We start from the raw sequence: 20,460 nt of genomic DNA on the forward strand, positions 1-20,460 counted from the left end.
TCCTGAGTGCTAACCATTACACCATAGAACCCTGTCCCTACACAAGTGGGTGTGGTTTAGTCTCCCGGACAACTTTGATGAAATCTTTTCATAAGTTGACAAAGCGGTGACAAAAAAACATGCACAAGCCTGGGCCCAGCAACTCTCCATATGTGCGGGACTGTAGATACTACCCAAACTAAGGTTCTACCGAGATTTGAACTCGGATCGCAGGATTCAGAGTCCTGAGTGCTAACCATTACACCATAGAACCCTGTGCCTACACCAGTGGGTGTGGTCTCGTCTCCTGGACCACTTTGATGAAATCTTTTCACAAGTTGACAGAGCGGTGACAAAAAAACATGAATTTATTTTCATGCAAATAATAGAAAGCGTGCGCCACACTCCCAGAATAGAATGGAGCAAAAGTTGCATGGGACCTTTTCATGCATTAGCAGCACAAAAAAACAAGCAATCTACAACATGGCCGATACGTCCAACTGACACTAGTCTCACAACTCAATGCGGGTCTGAAGGGAATCATGCTGACTGGATATGTGGTATTTCATCAAAGTCAAGCGGTACAGCCTTCTTCACCTCTAAGAACGTACATGTTGCTCAAGTTAAGGTCCCGCCGGGACTTGAACTCGGATCTCTGGATTCAAAGTCCAAAGTGCTAACCATTGCACCACGGCACCCCATGTACCCATGTGGGTGTGGTTTCTTTTTGGGGACAACTCTGGTGAAAGCCTGTCAAGGTGAAGTGGCCAGAATTGGTCAAAACCAAATAAATGTACAAACAAAGCATGTATTGCTATATAATAAGCATTTCACACAGTTTCCCTGAAAAGAATGGGGCTATTGCATTTTTTTCTTAATTATCAGCAATACATTTGAATAAATCCATCACATGCCAGTCACGTTACAAACTGTCGTCTCGCTCGAAAGGGATGACATGTCGCTTATAACAACGTTGTTAATCAATGGCAATCTGCACAAGCCTGGGCCCAGCAACTTTCCATACATGCGAAACTGTAGATATTATCCAAACTAAGGTTCTACCAAGATTTGAACTCAGATCGCAGAATTCAGAGTCCTGAGTGCTAACCATTACACCATAGAACCCTGTGTCTTCACAAGTGGGTGTGGTCTGGTCTCACCGACAACTTTGATTAAATCTTTTCATAAGTTGACAAAGCCGCGCCCTATGCAAATAATAGAAAGCGTGCGCCATACTCCCAGAATAGAATGGAGCAAAAGTTGCATGGGACCTTTTCATTCATTATCAGCACAAAAAAATAAGCAATCTACGACATGGCATATACGTCCATCTTACACTAGTCTCACAACTGAATGCAGGTCTGAAGGGAATCACGCTATTTGGAAATGTGGTATTTCATCAAAGTCAAGTGGTACAATGTTCTTCACCTCTTGACTTGATCTCTGGATTCAAAGTGTAAATTGCTAACCATTGCACCACGGCACCCCATTAAGCCTTGAATACGCGTTTGGTGCCTTTTTCAGGACAACTCTGATGAAACCCTGTCAAGGCCAAGTAGCTAGAATTGGTCAAAAACAAAAGAATTTACATACAACTACTGCTATTAGCGGGCGGCATAGCTATACATATCAGTAGAATAGTTCAATGTTGCGATAAAATTACCAAATTTGGCAAATATTTTTGAATGATATATTGGGAACAAATCTGGGGGGGGGGGGGGGGGGGGACATGATTTCAGCAATGATCCCTCCCAGAATCTTACGTAGTCTACTAAAAGACAATTTATGGAAAATGAATGAACTAAATCAAAGCAAAATAACAAATAATAGAAAATATGGGCTAAAAATATAACTAATATAGAGTTCAAATTAGAATGTTTTAAAAGAAGAGAGGGTGGAAGCTGATTTCAAGTCAGTTGGAAGTAAGTTCCATAGAGAGGGGGTGGCAACTGAGAAAGTCCTGTCACCCCAGGTTCGCCGCTTGGAGTTTGGCCTCAACTGACGGTGCGGGGGCATGATGGTGGAGTAGGTCAGAATGGTGAGCTTGTTGAGGGCCTTGTAGTACAATTTTGAAATATAAATTGAGGAACAGTTTAACCACTTTAACCCCATTTTATTCTGAGTCTATTCTGTTATGGGGGCCCCCTCAGACTAAACGTTTTCAGATGGTCCGTAGCCAAATGCATATGATTGTGGGGTTCTTGACATGAAATTATGTTTGAGAACCACCACCACTACTGTGTTTAACTGGGAGTCAGTGAAGGTCATAGAGAACAAGTGTTTGTCTCTGGAGTGGGTGAGTGACTGGGCAGCGAACATATGTACATAGTTCATAGAGATTTTTGGTGTTGTTGCCGCAGAATTTTGCAGTAGTCCAGCCTGGATGTAATGAAGGGTGACGATTTAGCAATCAATGTTGATGGAGACGTTTTGAGTCGGTGAGGGAGTCTAGACCAGTGATGAGGACAGATTAAGGAAATGTGTTTACACTCATGGTGTAAGATCACACACACACACACACACACACACACACACACACACACACACACACACACACACACACACACACACACACACACACACACACACACACACACACACACACACACACACACACACACACACACACACACACACACACAGGCTTCTAAGCTATGCTTACTACTTGCTCATTATATAATAAAGTCCAACTTGGGCCAAAAACTCTCAACAAACAATTAAATATCTATTGTTTAAAGAGCATATTCCAGTTCAACGCCACCTTTAGACCTTTCTTTTCTTTATTTGGCATGCAGTTGGGTTTATCTTAATGTGAATTCCTATAAGACAGACATCTCTTGTTACTATTACATTGAGTACAGTTGGTTAAGTGCTCAAATGGCTTAATTGGTGCAAATTACTGTAAAGTTTTATTCAGTGGTGGAAAATAACTAAGTACATTTACTTAAGTAGCCTACTTTTGTACACCTTTAAGGTACTTTTACTTAGTGGAGTATTTCCAATTTGTTATACTTTTACTTTTACTCCACTACATCTCAGAATCTAATATTGTACTTTTTACTCCACTACAATTATTTGACAGCTTTAGTTACTAGTTACTTTGCAGAGTTAGATCATTATCACAAAACAAAACATACATTAAACACTTCAGTCCTATATACAGTATATATTTCGGCCATTTGAAAATAGCAGATCCACAAGCTCACAATGCGTCCTGAGGAGATGCATTGTGAGCTTGTAGATCGGCTATTTTCAAAAGATTTTTAAATACATTTTGAACTTGTGAAATGGGACAATACTGCATAATGAGTACTTTTACTTTTGGTACCTACTTACTTTAAGTATATTTTGATGCTGAATTGCCAATACTTTTGTACTTTTACTCAAGTACATTTTTTAATACAGGACTTCTACTTGTAACAGAGTATATCTACATAGCAGTATTGATATTTTTACTTAAGTAAAACACTTCTTCTATCACTGTTCGTTGGTGTAAATCACCCTAAAGTTTTATTGCAGGCATTTTATTGCGCAGCACATCATAGCATACAGCCTAATCCAGTCGCTGCTTACAGCCTGACGTCAGCACGTCCTTGCGTGGCCCGCTCAAGATCCCCCACCAGTATCCTACGTCGCAAACCAAGATGAAAACACACGAATCGGGGGCGATGCAATTCTTGTCTGAAAAGGTCGGAGCTTTGGAGAAAAGGCAACACAGCCCTAATTTAGACGGTTATACTGCCTGCCGCTGCCCTTAAACGATGCTTGCCGTTTTTAGACGCAGCTTCCAGTTTACGAGAAGGAGGAGGAGGCTGTGACCGACGGAGAGGGAATAATAATAATAACGGGACAGAAGAAGGAACCCCGTTAGGTGGTTGGTTGGACCTGGTGGTAAACAATAACAAACGCCCGTTTAATCTTGACATTGTGTCGGACAACACATGAACAGGCTAGCGGGGTTTATTATTGCCAGGCTGCACAGCCGAGGAAAAGGCAAGGTGGTGCAGGAGATGGAGAAACGACACCGTTAAAGAGAATAAGAGAAGGAGAGGGAGAGCTGATCGGCGGAGAGAGAGAGAAAGAGAGAGAGAGAGAGAGAGAGAGAGAGAGAGAGAGAGAGAGAGAGAGAGAGAGAGAGAGAGAAACCCACGGGTAACGTTTCAACATTGTTGATAAACACTGTGATGCTGTGATAGTCTGCAGACGCACCGCAGTGCATCCAACTCCATAATAACAAGAAGTGTCGACGTAGATCGGGTTGGTGCATACAAACACACAAGACTGTTGTGTTTTGGTCACTCTCTCACCACCAACCAAGACCAATCTCGTCCTGCTAACATTATAAAATGTCCTTCACAATGGAGGATAATCTGGAGTCGGGCTGGGTGGCCGTTCGGCCGAATGCGTTCGAGGAGAAGGAGAAGCACAAGTTCGTGTTCATCGTGGCGTGGAACGAGGTGGAGGGCAAGTGTGCCGTTACATGTCACAACAGGACGGTGCAGAGGAGAAGCATGGGGAGAGACTCGGTGTTGTTGTTGATGGAGCAGGAGGAGGAGGAGGAGGAGGAGGAGAGTAAAACAAAATGGCCCAAAACAAGTCCCGTCAGAGATAAAGCTGCACTACTGGGAAGTCCTGGTGGGAAGGGAGCCGCGGTTAGAGGCGTCAGCCCTAAAGCCCCCAAATCTCCCTCAAAGACAACCCCAGCGAGCCCTGCTGCCAAATCTCCGGCCGGATCAGCATCCCCTGTCAGCCCCGATATGGAGGTTTTGGAGCCGCTCAAAGACGACTCGCTTTCAATCGACACCCTGGACCTGGAGGACGCAGACAGGCTGTCCAGGGAGGACTGCAGCTGGGCCGGACTCTTCTCCTTCCAGGACCTCCGGGCGGTCCACCTGCAACTCTGCTCGGTCAACTCCGACCTGGAGCCGTGCCTGCCGGTCTTCCCGGAGGAACTCGGCGGCGGGTCCGGGTCCGGGGGCATGTGGACCGTTCTGTTCGGCTCCACCGATGTGTCCGAGACCGAGATGGACGAGTTGTGCTACAAGTTGCAGCTGTACCTGGGTCATGCCCTCGACACCTGCGGCTGGAAGATCCTGTCGCAGGTGCTGTTCACGGAGAACGACGACCCCGAGGAGTACTACGAGAGCCTGAGTGAGCTGAGGCAGTCTGGGTACGAGGAGGCCCTGGGTCGTGCGAAGAAACACCTGCATGAGGTAAGGGCTGCTTCATCACATGGGCTGCCTGCATCCTGCAATGCCGTACTTAAAATAATATATATATATATATATATATATATATATATATATATATATATATATATATATATATATATATATATATATATATATATATATATATATATATATATATATATATAGCTTTTCTGCCTTTATTTGATAGTATACCGTAGGTTGACAGGAAATGGGGAGATAGAGATGGGGAGTGACAGCAGCAACGGTAGTTCGGATCGGGCTCGAACCCGTGACACGCTGTGTGGCTAGGCTGCGGTGCCCGGACCGCTACGCCAGCTGTCTGGGCCCTGCATTGCCCTTCTAATAATAATAGACCAGGGGTCTTCAACGTTTTTCAGGCCAAGGACCCCTTAGCTGAGAGAGCTGAAGCAGGGACCCCAACTACATATTGTATAAAATTGTGTTGCAGATTAAACTTTTTTCATAGATTTCATAGATAGCTAGGTTCATAAACTTGTTTGACAGGACCACAATGGAATCACTTTTAGCATTATTGTATAACTAATTGTACTATTGTACTTTTTGCAAACTGTTAATCAATCAATCAAACATGCTATCATCAGTGGTGTCAATTTAATGTTTTTTGTTTGTTTGTTTACATATAATATTTTCAATTAATCTGTTGGATTCATGTGTATTTTCACATTAACAGACGACGTCACACTGATAAGAACCAGTATGCATGCAACCAGTATGCGCGCAATGAAACCCATTCTATCAGGTCTCGCTAGGACGCGCCTCACTAGCCAACACACAAGAGGGGGTTGGGGTGTGCTGAAACCAGCACATCCCAAAACAACAGGTTGGGAATTGATTGCATGAAACAATCACCTGTGCATCCAGTCTCAATATTAGTAAACAAATAATTGGTCTATAAGTAGGCATACATTAGCTGCAGTGGTTGAAGGTGGTCTCCTTACTCTTCCATTGAGATATTTAGACCCTGGTGTTGGGTGGGATATCTACTGGTTGACAAAAAGCCCTGACTTAAATAAGCTCAATTCAAGTGGGGACTCCCACTGTGGTAGAAATGTGGTCTCTGACAGAAGGGAGAGAGAGACCCACCCTGGTTCAAATCCCAGGGAGGACAAACTTTTGTACTGACATTATGTTAGGAGAAGAGCTCAGATCATACACCTACTAAAATATTATTGTGGTACGCAATAGTGCAGGGGTCTTCAACGTTCTTTTCAGGCCAAGGACACCCTAGCTGAGAGAAAGATGAAGCAGGGACCCCCCCCCCTTCATATTGTATATAATGTGTATTTTCAGACATTTAATCACTTAAACTGTCAACACTTAGTAAACTTGACCTTTCACTCTGCACTTGGTCTGTTCTTCTTTCCCTCGACACCAAACAAACCTCTTTCCTGAAATGTGAGCTAAAGTTCTCCTCAGAATAGGGATGCTAGGGTTCAAGTGGTTAATGCAAAGAAAAAAGATCCTATCACACAAAGATTTGGCGGCCCCCTGTAGTAACTCCAAGGACCCCCTAGCCTAGGGGTCCCGGACCCCCTGTTGAAACCCCTGCAATAGTGAGCAGAAGAGGGATACCACCGCGCCTCAGCCAAAACAAGGCAGGTCTGGTGCGTCACATGAACGGGACAATACAACAGCAAAGAAGGAGAGGACACTGGAGCTTTATTTTAAGAAAGCAACAGTGAGTTCCTTTTCATTATTTTCAACACATCTTTTTGAAAGGGTTGTGTGATGGGAGTATAAAGGAGCCTTAAAGGAGTAGTTCACCCAAAAGATGACTTATTTTCTAGAAATTACACACACCCCATGAAGCCTTGAATTCATGGAGATTTTTTTTGTTTTTGTCGCATTCCTGAGCCAATAATTTGATGACCGGCGGAGTCAACTGAGTCTCCTACTGACCGATGACCCGGTCTTTTATTGGTACATAAAAGCAATACAAAAAAAAATACATTCAATACATTCAATGGCCATAGGTTAATTGCCCTCAGACTGAGCTGAAGGCCATGGAGAAGAGGTGGGTTTTTAGGGTGGATTTAAACATTTCAATTGTGGAGCTGGACATAATGTGCAGTGGAATATTGTTCCACAGTGTGGGGCAATAACAGAAAAGGCCCGGTCAACTTTAGTTTTAAGGCTTGTTGGGGGAATGGCAGGAGGAGCATTTGGGAAGATGACCTAAGTACCCTGGGGGCAGGAGGTGCAGAAACCAGATCAGAGATGTACTGTGGTGCGAGGCCATCACTCTCACTCCCACAGTGGGAAAGAAACAGACAGTGTTTGACATCCAGCTAATTACTCACTGTTGAGTAGTTGACAGGAAAGCTTTGTCCATTAACTAATGATGCATTCTTGTCCACAATCACAATCAGACACTTAACCCTGGTGTCCCCGGAACATTTTCAAACATACAAAAAGGAAGAAAGAAATGATGATTTTGTTTTCTCTCTCACCTTTTTTTTTCCTCTCTCCGCACGTTTTTGTGAGGTTAGGGTTTGGGTTAGTGTAACTCCCTCCAAGCACAGACAGACACAAGTGGTTTCCTTGCTACTGATTTATTGAAGGTAACTTCAATCCCTCCAATCCACCGTGAAAACTATAAACAATAAACATAAAATAAGCATGTTACACAAACATAAATTACATCATGCACAGCATGTAGAATAGACACATTTTACCAAAGTAAAATACAGACAATTCAAACAAACAAACAAATACCTCGTTGGCTGCATGCTACACATAAAGGGAGTACTCTTCAGTCTTCAGGTCCTTACTTATAACCCTTTCTTATGACTTTAGACAGTCTCTTGTGACCAACACAAATGGAGCCTCTGCACCTTGCTGCTTGTTGCTTGCTGCTTCTTAATTGCTTAATGCAAAAGTCCTGTGTGAACCCCATTTCACGTGAGAGCAGACCAAACGAGACACAGAATGTGACTTTGACACTTCAAAATAAAAGTACTACAACAACTTCACAAATAACCATGACATATACATAAATGTGACATAGAATACTTCTTAATTATGAACTTGGACTTTAGAGAAATAACAAATTATATTAACTTATAGTAGCAACAGTTACAGTTAGGTCTAGGTATATTTTTGTGAGGTTAGGGACCGGGTTAGGGTTAGGTTTAGGCATAGTTGTGTCAACATGCAATGTCGCCATGGCGTCCCATCATGTCAAAACTCGATGTTTCAGGGATACTGGCAGAGCGGCAAAATGTGCCGCCTTGCGAGTGAGAACGGGTTGGACTGAAAGAGTTGCATAAAGTTCACTACCATTCTAAGTGAAGTGATGGAGCTGCCGGTGGCGGTGCCGGTGGCGGTGTGGCTGTTTGACGCCTCGACATGTGTCGTCTACTCCACTTCAGTCGCGCATGTGTGACTGTACCCTAAAAGCTGAACTTTTCTCAACGGTACCACGCCACTTTTTGCTGGCTCTGCCTCCTCGGCAGCGGATGTCGGACGCTCCTCGCCTCAGACAATGCATAGAAACGTAATGCTTTATTTTATCAGAATGCGGAATACGGCTGCTGGTGTGAATTTGGTGTAGACACCACATCCATTCAGACAGTAGACTATACATAAGTAACGAAGCAGATGGCAAGTGTCTGTGTAGGTCTACTGGGTCTAAAGTATCAGAGTTATAGTTCTACACAGTACTAGTTGTGGGTATAGAGAGATGCACATCAGCAATGAAACGTGAGAGTTATTTAGACCTTGCTTAATCCCACTACCTCAGAGGAATTTGTAATTTGAACCAATTCCGCCAGCAATATTGTTGTGTCAGCGTGTCTGCTGCTTGCACAGCTGAGATAGGTCAGAGGCGAATACACACACATACGCTCTGCACACACAGATACACACTGAATGTCATTATTAGCTGAGGTCTAGGACATTTATTACATTTTCTGAAACCTTGGGACATTTCGGGGAGATGATATGATTTGCATTCCAAGAAAAGTTTAATTTATGTTGTAGTTTTTCTTGTAAGAAAAAGAGAGTTGCCTCTGGGACTTTGATTAAATGACAAAACATTGATGATAACTAAAATAAAAGTAAAATGAATGATATTAATCAGAACACCCCTCCTTTAGATTTCAGGGGTGATTTGCCATTGCACAAAGCACTTTTAACCGTGGACCGTGTACATTGGGGATGCTGACCAGGTGCTTTTTATGTACAGTTTTCTCACCGAATCTGTCCAAATGATGTGCCGAGTCATCTCCTTATTGGAGAGCAGAGGTAGTGAAGGTATTGGCAAGGCTGACAGACTGACAGGATGCCACCATGACTCTGCAAACTGGCAACATTTTCTCATGACCTGATGAAGATGTATTGACTTCGAAATGTTTGTCACATTATTTGCCTGCGCCCTATAAATAAAAAAAGCTTATTATGTCATTTTAGATGTATTTGGCTATTAAAAAATAGCAGATATACAAGCAAGCATGGCACCAAGTGGCACGCTATGAGCTTGTAGATCTGCTATTTTCGGGGGAAAGTCTTGAAAATGTGTGCAAATCTTTGAATATATGTATATTTCTTTAACTCAAATCTTTGCTTCTGTATGAAATATCTTTAGATGACGGGGTCCGCGGACAAATACATATCACATTGGGTGGTTCTTGACATGAAAAAAGTTTGAGAACCACTGATGTCATAGCAACATTTTTTTTTTTTTAAAGACAGTTTTTTATTTAGAAGACATTTGTACAATCCCCCAGAAGCAAAGATTTGAGTAGAAAATGTTCGCTTTAAAAAACGTATATATTCAAAGATATGCACAAATGTTCATGATTTTTCACAAAAAATAGCAGATCTACAAGCTCGTTGCGCAGGACTTGAGCTTGAATATCTGCTATTTTTGAATAGCCCAAAGTATGAAATAATGGTTACAGCTAAAAATCTAAAATGACACGTTATGCGTTCCCGTATTGAATGTGTTAATTGTCCGAGTTTGCGCCAGATGCTTCCTTCTTCTTCCTTCTTCTTCCTGGCAACATTTTAAATTAATGTGAATTAATCACACAAAATAAACGCTCCCAGTGTGTACGGACCTTACAACTGTATCACCAATTATGGTCTTAAGTGGTTAATAGCAGATGATAAGTCAGATTCAAAAGTGTTTGCGGCCCATCCATCAACGAAAACGAACACTTTTGTGGGCCCGTGCATTTTCAGATCATGAATCAATGTTATATTATCAAAAAAGTCTTAGTGTTTTGCCAATTATTAGGGGTCCCACTTGCAATATCCTCACAGCCAACCAGTGGACCCCGGCCTACAGGTTGAGAACCACTGGTCTATGGCTCTGTCATCTCTAATCCCCCCTCTCATTGACATCGATGACACCTGAGGTCCCAATGCCAGATGGGATATTTGGAAGTGCTGTGGTGGGAGGAATGATTGGTCTGGATGAGGTTTTGAATAATTTATTAAAAGGCCCTATCTATGTCACGGTCACACCACAGCACTTTAGATGTACCTGAAAGAACAAAAACATTAAGTGACTGGAGTGTGCCAGCAGGTGACCGGATAGCGCATCAACCACATAATTGCAACATCCTGAGTTGGAGACCTGCAGCAGGTTTGAATATTCCCAACATCAACACCTTTACACAGAACAAACGCACTGCAGAAGTACCTGCAGGCACAGCTCAGTTTACACACACACACACACACACACACACACACGCGCACGCACGCACACACACACACACACACACGCACACGCACACGCACACGCTCACGCACACACACACACACACACACACACACACACACACACACAATGGAGGCAACAATTGATTAACTGCTCTTAATATAAACTCACATTATATTGATACTCACCACATCTCATATTCTTCTACTAATCAATGATGCAGTATTAATGTAGCACAGAGCCATAGAGCCAAGGGCTTCATCTGAGACAGAGAGAGAGAGAGAGAGAGAGAGAGAGAGAGAGAGAGAGAGAGAGAGAGAGAGAGAGAGTGAGTGAGTGAATGATGGAGGAAGCGAAAGAGGGAGCGATAGAGAGGGAATGAAAGGTAGAGATGGAGATAAACAGCAAAAGCACAATTATTTGAAATTTATTTTTTCTTAGTTAGCTAGTTTTTAAGTTTTTTTTACATAATATATTTGATTGCACAGTTACAAGGTGAAAGCTCTTTTAGCTAGTTTTTAAGTTTTTTTACATAATATATTTGATTGCACAGTTACAAGGTGACAGCTCTGTCGGTTGACATTTTTAATTGTTCATACAGTTTTTGGCAATGTAAATGTACAAATGTCCCATTCCAATAAATCGCCACGGAATTCAATTGAATTGTTTTGCCCTTACAATACGTTAGGTAGAGTCAGTATAGCTTAGCAGACAGCTAACAAGTGCTCCCAATAAAGCTCCTTAGACAGTGGCTTTAGTTTAAGCTCTTTACTGGTGGTCACTATTAATTATAAAAGTTTTTAAAAAAAGAAGAAAACAAACTTTTCAACATAATACCTATACATAATCCAAAAACTATTATGTATTACAATTTAGCAAAATGAGCGCGCGCAAAATGAGTGCACGTGCGACGTGCGTGTATGCACTTTTGCAAGAATTAGACCATGTGATAGAGAGATAGGGAGGGAGAGAGAGAGAGTCTGTATGAGCGTGAGACAGAGAAGGTGTGTGTATATGAGAGAGAGAGAGAGAGAGAGAGAGAGAGAGAGAGGCAGATAGAGCATTTGCCCGGTCTAGAGAGTGAGAGAGTGCCCAGGTCTATCTTTTGTAATGTGCTATGTTTATATGAGGTCTTGTCTTGCCAAGGCGTTTCCTTCCCTGCTCTGTTTTTGGCAGAGAATGCCCCCCACCACACACACACACACACACACACACACACACACACACACACACACACACACACACACACACACACACACACACACACACACACACACACACACACAGGGTCTTGCTTGCATGCACCACTGTGAGAAAGGGAGAATGAGACAGATAGGGACAGATACAGGAAGCTGTGTTTTTTTGTCCTACCCATTAAAACAACCTTCCTGAGCAGAACTATCAAACAGCGAAAGCTGTCAGTCCCACTGAGTACTCTTCAACCATCAGTCCTGCATGCTGAGCACGCTCCAACCAACCCAGGATAATCTGGGCCAATTTTTACAATCAGCGTCAGGCACTGGAGGCAGGATTTACCGTTGGCTCAAAAATGTCTTCCTCCTCCTGCAGTACCCTGTGGCTCGACTGGTTTATATGCTGACTGTATGGTTTCATCCTCAGAATCCATTCATGTTGCTAGGAGACAAGCCAAAACTCTTGGACACATCCGGTCAGCTGTTGGTTGGTTAATATTATCTTAGCATAGGCTAACTACGTCAGCTATCATCATTCAGCTTTATAGCGTAATGTTAGATAGCGATAACAGGTTTGCGAGAGAGAAGAAACCCACAAGATAACTTACCCCCAGTATTATTTTTTCTCTCAACTTAATAATGGCTGGAGATTATAGCTGGCTAGCTACACACACAGACCCACTGTTCTAACCACTGCGTTGAAGAGCCATTTAATGGCTGTTTGTTTGGGTTCTCAGTGCTGTGTGAGTCTGTGAAGATATTGATTCTCTCTTCAGCAGTAGCCCAGCTGTGGAGAGACATGCTTCTCTGTGACTTACTGTACACTCACACATAAAGGATTTGTGCTAGTTTCCCCAACCATTCTGTGTGTGTGTGTGTGTGTGTGTGTGTGTGTGTGTGTGTGTGTGTGTGTGTGTGTGTGTGTGTGTGTGTGTGTGTGTGTGTGTGTGTGTGTGTGTGTGTGTGTGTGTGTGTGCGTGCGTGCGTGCGTGTTAGAGAAAAGTGTACAGGGAAAGTACATGGCACACTGCCCATTATGTATGCTGTCTTGGGAATCGTCAGCATATGGTGTTGCTTTTAGACATGAGCTCATCGGTCTGTGGTCTTTTCTTTTACAAGATGATTCTTTAGGCGTTTCTTCTTTTCTTAGAGCAGTGAAAAGAGGCAGGGAATCCTAAAGATGACCAGGTTCAAACAAACAGGGCTTTGGTCTGTCCACATGACCAGGGGTACACAGTACTCAGACTAGCTAGAGAGCTGTGCAGACATTTGGCCGTCTTTTATGTTTGTTACATGTCAGACCGGGAAATGTGATATGTGACTAGGGATGCAACTAATCGAACTAATAGAGTGTGTGTGTGTGTGTGTGTGTGTGTGTGTGTGTGTGTGTGTGTGTGTGTGTGTGTTGTAGCTGCTGGAGAAGCACCGTGCCATGGAAAGCATGGTGGAGCTGTTGGAGGTTTATGAAGAGGAGGATGCAGCGTATTTAGACCTGCTGGAGGCTTCGACACAACTCTACCAGTTTCTACTGCAACCATTCAGAGACATGAGGGAACTGGCCATGCTGTGCAGACAACAGATCAAGGTAACACACACACGCACGCGTGTCCGCACGCGTGCACGCGTGCACACACACACACACACACACACACACACACACACACACACACACACACACACACACACACACTTGAAAGGATGTAGGCTATAAGAAGCATGAATATCAGTCAGTCATGCTTCAGGGGATGAACATTATATCTGGAGGGCACAGAAAATCCCAGCCCACTGTTTTCAATGAAACTTGCGCCAGAAGTATCTCTCACCTTCCGGTGAGAGATATCATGGGCCCATAAGCAGGCACATTAGTGTACTTTATGCGTCTATGTCACAAACTACCTCCACGCGCAAACCTGTGAGTCAAGCCCATTATTGAGCCTGTTTTGGTGGTTCATGTTTTGAGCCCAGACTTGCAGTACCAGCATTGGCCACTTGTAAACTTTTGCTTCAACCAGCCCAGATTGATTGATTGTTTGATTGAATACTTTATTTAGAAAGACATGGAAACAGTACATGGAAGTACAATTCACAATACAAGGTCCTCTAAACTGGATCGCTCATAAAAGCACAATGGCTTATTTAACCCTCCTGGTTCTATAGTGGCTTGGGGATGAATAACAAAGACAAGCGTCTAAAAGCCCCTCCGGTGTGTGGTAATTGTTAAAGGCTGTGCTGCCCCTTACACTCAGCTGGACCAAAGTGATTTGAACTGAGAGACATTGGCATCTTTAGAGCCCCATGCACTAATGGTGCAAAGTTGACATTCTGGCCTGAGCGGGTGCTAAGGGCATTGATTGATTGATTGAATACGTTATTAACATTTTGCAAAAGGTACAGAGGTACAGTTATACAATAATGTCAAAGAGGGGGCTTGTTTCCATTGTGGTCCTGTGTATTAAATGAATCATGACATATACATCTCTACAGTCATGCGCCACAACGGTTGTCTGTGGGTAACTTGCATCAGTGTTGCCACACTTGCGCGCCAGCAACAAGCAACCAGCTTCATCCAACAGCACCGCGCACTGCGCATGCGTGGACGCACTTTCCCTAACCAATTTCACGCCACTTCACGCTTACAACTCCTGGACATGGCAACCCCGCCAACCACGCCCCCCATCCAAATACTGTCTGTCTGAAACTTTACACTACATCATGCAGAAAGGCAATTGCGCGAACGCGCATTTGTGCAGCACACACACAGACACACACACACACACACGCAAAGGGGGAACAGGCTTGCTTTTGCGCACACACACACACACACACACACACACACACACACACACACACACACACACACACACACACACACACACACACACACACACACACACACACACACACACACACACACACACACACACACACACACACGGCGGCGAAGCAACAACGGCAGCTCATACACACACACGCACAGACACAGTGCAAGGGGAGAGTGCGCGCGCGCTCACACAGCCAGACAGGCGAAGGGCCAACGCAAAGGGAGCATACAAAGTGGACGGTCCGCCACACGGGCGTGGAGCCGTGATTGCATGCAGAGTGAAAGGTCAGTTTGATTAACTGTTGCTCTCGCTTTTGGTTTGCGTGGCCAAAACATCTACAGTCCACTTCACGAGAGCCTCGCGCCAGCGACTAGACGGAAGGGTCGCGTAGCGACCCGCACCTCTAGTACAGTACAATACTATACAAGAGATCATCAATACTAGGAGCAGTAAAAGTATATTTACAGAAAAACATTGAGGCGTAATTTCTTTAGGCAGGCTATAGAAGACTTGTCTCTGTGCTCTTTTATGGCGGTTTTGCGGTCATGTGGTCTCTCAAATGGTTAAGGTTCATCCTCCAGTGAGCATGGAAGTGTACGGCAAATTCCATGGACATCCGGCCTGTAGTTATTTTTTTTAAGATTTATTGTTGGGCTTTTATGCCTTTATTGACAGGAAATGGGGAGTGACATGCAGCAAAGGCCGTCAGGATCGGGACTCGAACCCACGACACGCTGTCAGGCTACACTAGGCTGGGGCCAGTAGTTTTTGAGCCTTGTAGTGGAAAGTGTTGGATGGACGCACCAACCAACTAAACGACCGGCATCTCCATCCACAGAGCCGCTAGAGGGGCTAAATAGACAGCAGATTACATCAATTTACTAAAGCAGGATAGTGAAAGCAAGGAGTTTCCAATTTGCTTGCTTTAAAAATTAGACCCACTGATAACGGTTTGACTTGGATAAAGGCAAAAACATGCCTTCAGATCTCTGCCCAGAGGCATTCACCACAACTATAATGACAACTATAGTGGCAAACGATATCGTTGTGATCACAGTGTGATTTGATGAATGAATGAAACGCTGACAGCCAATCAATATCTGTCCTACTTTAGACGCCACATTCAACACATTGACCAGTTCCGGTCCATAATTCTAGGACGTGTAACCCATAGCCTAGAGGGACGATTGCATTGCAATTATCTATTCACAAAAATGACATAGTAGTTGTTGAACGTTTTGAAACACTAACATATTCTGGAATTGAGGTCCTTGGCCGGTTGGCAGTGTGGCTAAGAAATATGACACTGATCAGCCTAATAGTTTGCAAGATTAGCACACACAAATACACAGGGCTGATTACAAAATCTCTGCCTGGCGGACATAATGAATGAAAGTGAAGACAGCAGTCCTGTATTAGGCATTCGTCCTAATGTTTTATTGTGTCAGCATGCAGGTGGGACACAAAACACACCAACATGGAAATACTGGAAATACAAGTGGTGGTCAGAGGATGTTCTCATGCCCCTTAAAATAGGTCCTGCCTATGTGTGATGTGTGTGTGTGTGTGTGTGTGTGTGTGTGTGTGTGTGTGTGTGTGTGTGTGTGTGTGTGTGTGTGTGTGTGTGTGTGTGTGTGTAAATTTGTGTGAATTTCTGTCTTCTGTCCAACCACTCTGAGAACAATGAGATATTCGTCATGAGAGGAAGAGAAGCTGGCTGGTGGGTGAACAGAGTTTGTTGAACTATTGCAGGACTGATAGCAGTGTTATATTTAGCTCATTGACTCATCAATAACAGACATCTCTACGTCACAGTACAGCAAGACGTGTGCACTCTGGAATAAGTGTGCGAACACAACATACAGTAATACTGACGCACGCACACACACACACACACACACACACACACACACACACACACACACACACACACACACACACACACACACACACACACACACACACCTTGTAGCACCAGGTTGGCTTCATCCCTTTGTGTGTTAGTTTTACCAATGCGAGGTTGAGTGACACACTGTGAGCCGAATGGCTCCTAGTGGATCTCCAGTTTCCTGCAGTCTCACAGAGACATGAATAAGTCATGCTGTGTCTCTGGGCCTATAGGTTTACTGATGGGGACCAGGATGAGCAGGCACGTAGTAGAGAGGAAAAGTACAGTTAAAGGCGCAAAGCATACCATAGTTGGTTGGGATTTTAAATACCTTCCAGTGCGGACATTGATTTCTATTCTTTTCAGTACAGTATTAAAATCAACTTGTGGTCGTTTGAAACTTGTTTGAGGTAATACAACACGCGGTGCCTGTTATGTTGCCTTCAATTTGGTCAAAGTGACGTTATTGTTGCATGGTAATGTGGTCGAAAGCACAGACTGATTTGAAAAGTTCACCAGAAAATCGTCCCTGGAGATTGTTTCATGAATTAAATTCAAACCTCCATCCATGGTTTGTTTTCATGGTGATGTGAATATTTGCCAAAAAAGCAGAGAATTTAAGGTGGGTTTATCCTGACTTGACTGTGTGTGCGCGTGTGGTGTGTGTGTGTGTGTGTGTGTGTGTGTGTGTGTGTGTGTGTGTGTGTGTGTGTGTGTGTGTGTGTGTGTGTGTGTGTGTGTGTGTGGTGTCACTGTCAGACTCACAGACTCGAACAGCAGGAGAGAGTAAAGCAGATGTCTGCTGTGCTGCTAGTGGGTCAAAGTTGACAGTCAGCTCTTTTTACTCTTTGCCACCAACATTCTGTTGCACTGCCATTACACTTTGTTGTTATAACTTTGCTGTGACAGATTTGATCTATGACGTGAGTCACTTTACTTTTGCCAACCAGAAAAACCACAGGTCCCACCGAGATTTGAACTCGGATCGCAGGATTCAGAGTCCTGAGTGCTAACCATTACACCATGGAACCTCATGTTCACTCTGTGAAGGGGGTGGGGTCAAACCTCTATTTGCAAGCTTGTAACCATGCAGCTTTTCTAGCTCTTGGCTTCCTCCCAATTTCCTCCTTCCTGCTAGTTTGTTGTTGTTTTATCGATCCATTATTTCCCCTGACTGTTCATTTCATTCTCTCCTTTATACAGTACAATTACCTACAGTAACACAGCACTGTTTTTTTGCCAATCAATATTAGATTACTTATATGTATTGTACTAAACAAATAGAGCAGCTTCTCCAGTGTACCTACAACCATCTGTAGGCTGTAGGATTTTAGTTATTGACAACAATATCACAATGTTTTGGTAATACTTGCTATGAATCCCTTGTCTACAGTATAATGCATTATAAGCATACTTACGATGCATTATAATCTACTTATAACACTGTGTAATTATAGTTATGAGAACACCTAAATACGCATAGTGCTTATAACAATAATCATAACACATTCAAAAGCATTCAATAATTACTTGTAAGGTCTAGTATTATAATACTGTATTATTACTGTGTATTGTAATTATAATAGTTCGAATACATTATGATAATCTTATAATGTATTATAATCACTGTTATAATGCATTATAGTGGGATTATAAGTCACTATAAAAGGTCATTGTGTGCTTTAAGTAAAGTAATTACATCTCTGAAGGTGTTGGCAGAAACAAACAAAAAGTCCAGCATTTATGAAGTATTATGATACTTGACCTTATGAGTTATTATAAGAGGCCTTATAATGTGTTATAATGATTGCATTATGAGTACATTACGATTGCTTATACCTATAATTACACAGTGTTATAAGCAGACGATGCTTTATAAATAAGCTTATAATGCATTATAGACAAGGGATGCATAGAAAGTGTTATATAGCATGGCTTCTAGCTTCTGCACAAATTGAAGGATCCAAGTATATCTGGTAAACTCTTGTTTATCTTAAGTATAGCTTGAGTCCAGAGGGTTATCCGTCACACCATGGACCCGTGCATGAGCATAGAGGAGCAGTGGTGTAAAGTAACTAAGTACATGTACTCAAGTACTGTATATTTAAGTAACATTTTGAGGCATTTTTACTGGAGTATTTCCACTTTTTGGTACTTTTACTTCTACTCCACTACATCTCTTTTACTCCACTACAATTATTTGAAAACTTTAGTTACTAGTTACTTTGTAGATTTTGATTATTATTACAAAACATACATAAACCACTTCACTCCTACAGTATATACATTTTGGCCATTTGAGCTTGTAGATCGGCTATTTTCAAATGATTTTTCATACATTTTATACATTTGAAACTTGTGAAATGGGACATTCTGCACAATGGGTACTTCTACTTTTGATACTTTAAGTACATTTTGATACCAATACTTTTGTACCCTTACTCAAGTCAATTTTTAATTCTGGACTTTTACTTGTAACAGAGTATTTCTACATTGCAGTATTGTTACTTTTACTTTAGTAAAACGTTTTTAGTACTTTTTCCACCACTGCAGAGGAGTGGCTTCCTGTTAACATAATATTCAGTGAATATTATTCAGCCGTCACACAGCATTGTAAAGAAAACGGTGTTCAGCTGTCCGGCTGTCACTGATTGCTGAACACACTCGGGCACTGGTCTCCTACACGCACCGAAAAATGGCAGGTTTACAAACCTGGAGTAACATCTAAATATAGTGAAGGGGCATTTAGTTACTATGGCCCATTTCTGTACCTGACATTTGCTACTACAACTGGGTCATCTTTTAAAAAGCAGGCGTAAGACCTTATTTCCCCAGGCCTTTCGTCTGGTCAGTAAAGTTGTACGTACGTGCGTGCGTGTGTGCGTGCGTGCGCGTGTATGAAGCAATAGTGAAGCAATGCTGTGTAGTAGAGTGAACAGAGGTCTGTTGAGGTAACCTGAGGGTATCTAAGGATGCTGTTACTGTTTAACTTTGCTTGTTGTGTTTTCTCCCTTTGTGAAGTAAAGGCATGGCTGCCCCCTGCTGGATTAAAACACTTAAAGCTGTTTTATGTCGTTTATGTTTTATGTCTTGCAACTATGTAGAACTACAATGAAGTAGTAGTAATGTCAATAAATAACTTTATTGACATTGAGAACTAACCGGTGTCTTACCTGACACCGTCTAAATATCTGAGAAATAACATTTAACTCAGTAAAATAAGTCCCGGATTGTACTACTCATTTTCTTTCATAAATGTTAACTTTCAGGGAGCATCCAGAAGGACAGTCAAGTCAAGTACTGTACTTAAGTACAATTTTGACCACTACATCTCGGAGGCAAATATTGTACTTTTACTCCACTCGAATTATTTGTAAACTTTAGTTACTAGTTACCTTGTAGATTTTGATAATTATATATATATATATATACAAAACATACATTAACCACTTCAACCCTATACATTTCGGCCATTTGAAAATAGCAGATCTACAAGCTCACAATGCGTCGCATCGCGACACATTGTGAACTTGTAGATCGGCTATTTTCAAAAGGTTTTTATACATTTGAAAACTTGAAATGGGACATTCTGCATAATGAGTACTTTTACTTTTGGTACATTTTGATGCCAATACTTTTGTACTTTCACTCAAGTACATTTTGAATTCCACAAAACACA

General features: G+C 42.5%; 1 protein-coding gene across 2 annotated transcripts in view; it reads left to right on the forward strand.

Moving 5' to 3' along the window:
* The first annotated feature begins 3,638 nt into the window (after positions 1 to 3,638).
* Positions 3,639 to 20,460, forward strand: part of LOC311043514 (junction-mediating and -regulatory protein-like) — a 35,120-nt gene continuing 18,298 nt past the window's right edge. For both annotated transcript variants that reach the window (XM_084054801.1, XM_084054802.1), the window contains exons 1-2: positions 3,639 to 5,192; positions 13,483 to 13,656. In XM_084054801.1, the coding sequence (XP_083910927.1) occupies positions 4,326 to 5,192; positions 13,483 to 13,656 (1,041 nt within the window). In that variant the 5' untranslated portion in view covers positions 3,639 to 4,325. The remainder of the gene's footprint in view (positions 5,193 to 13,482; positions 13,657 to 20,460) is intronic.

Source organism: Gymnoscopelus microlampas, assembly GCF_963454915.1.
Source record: "Gymnoscopelus microlampas genome assembly, chromosome: 4".
Classification (NCBI taxonomy): domain Eukaryota; kingdom Metazoa; phylum Chordata; class Actinopteri; order Myctophiformes; family Myctophidae; genus Gymnoscopelus; species Gymnoscopelus microlampas.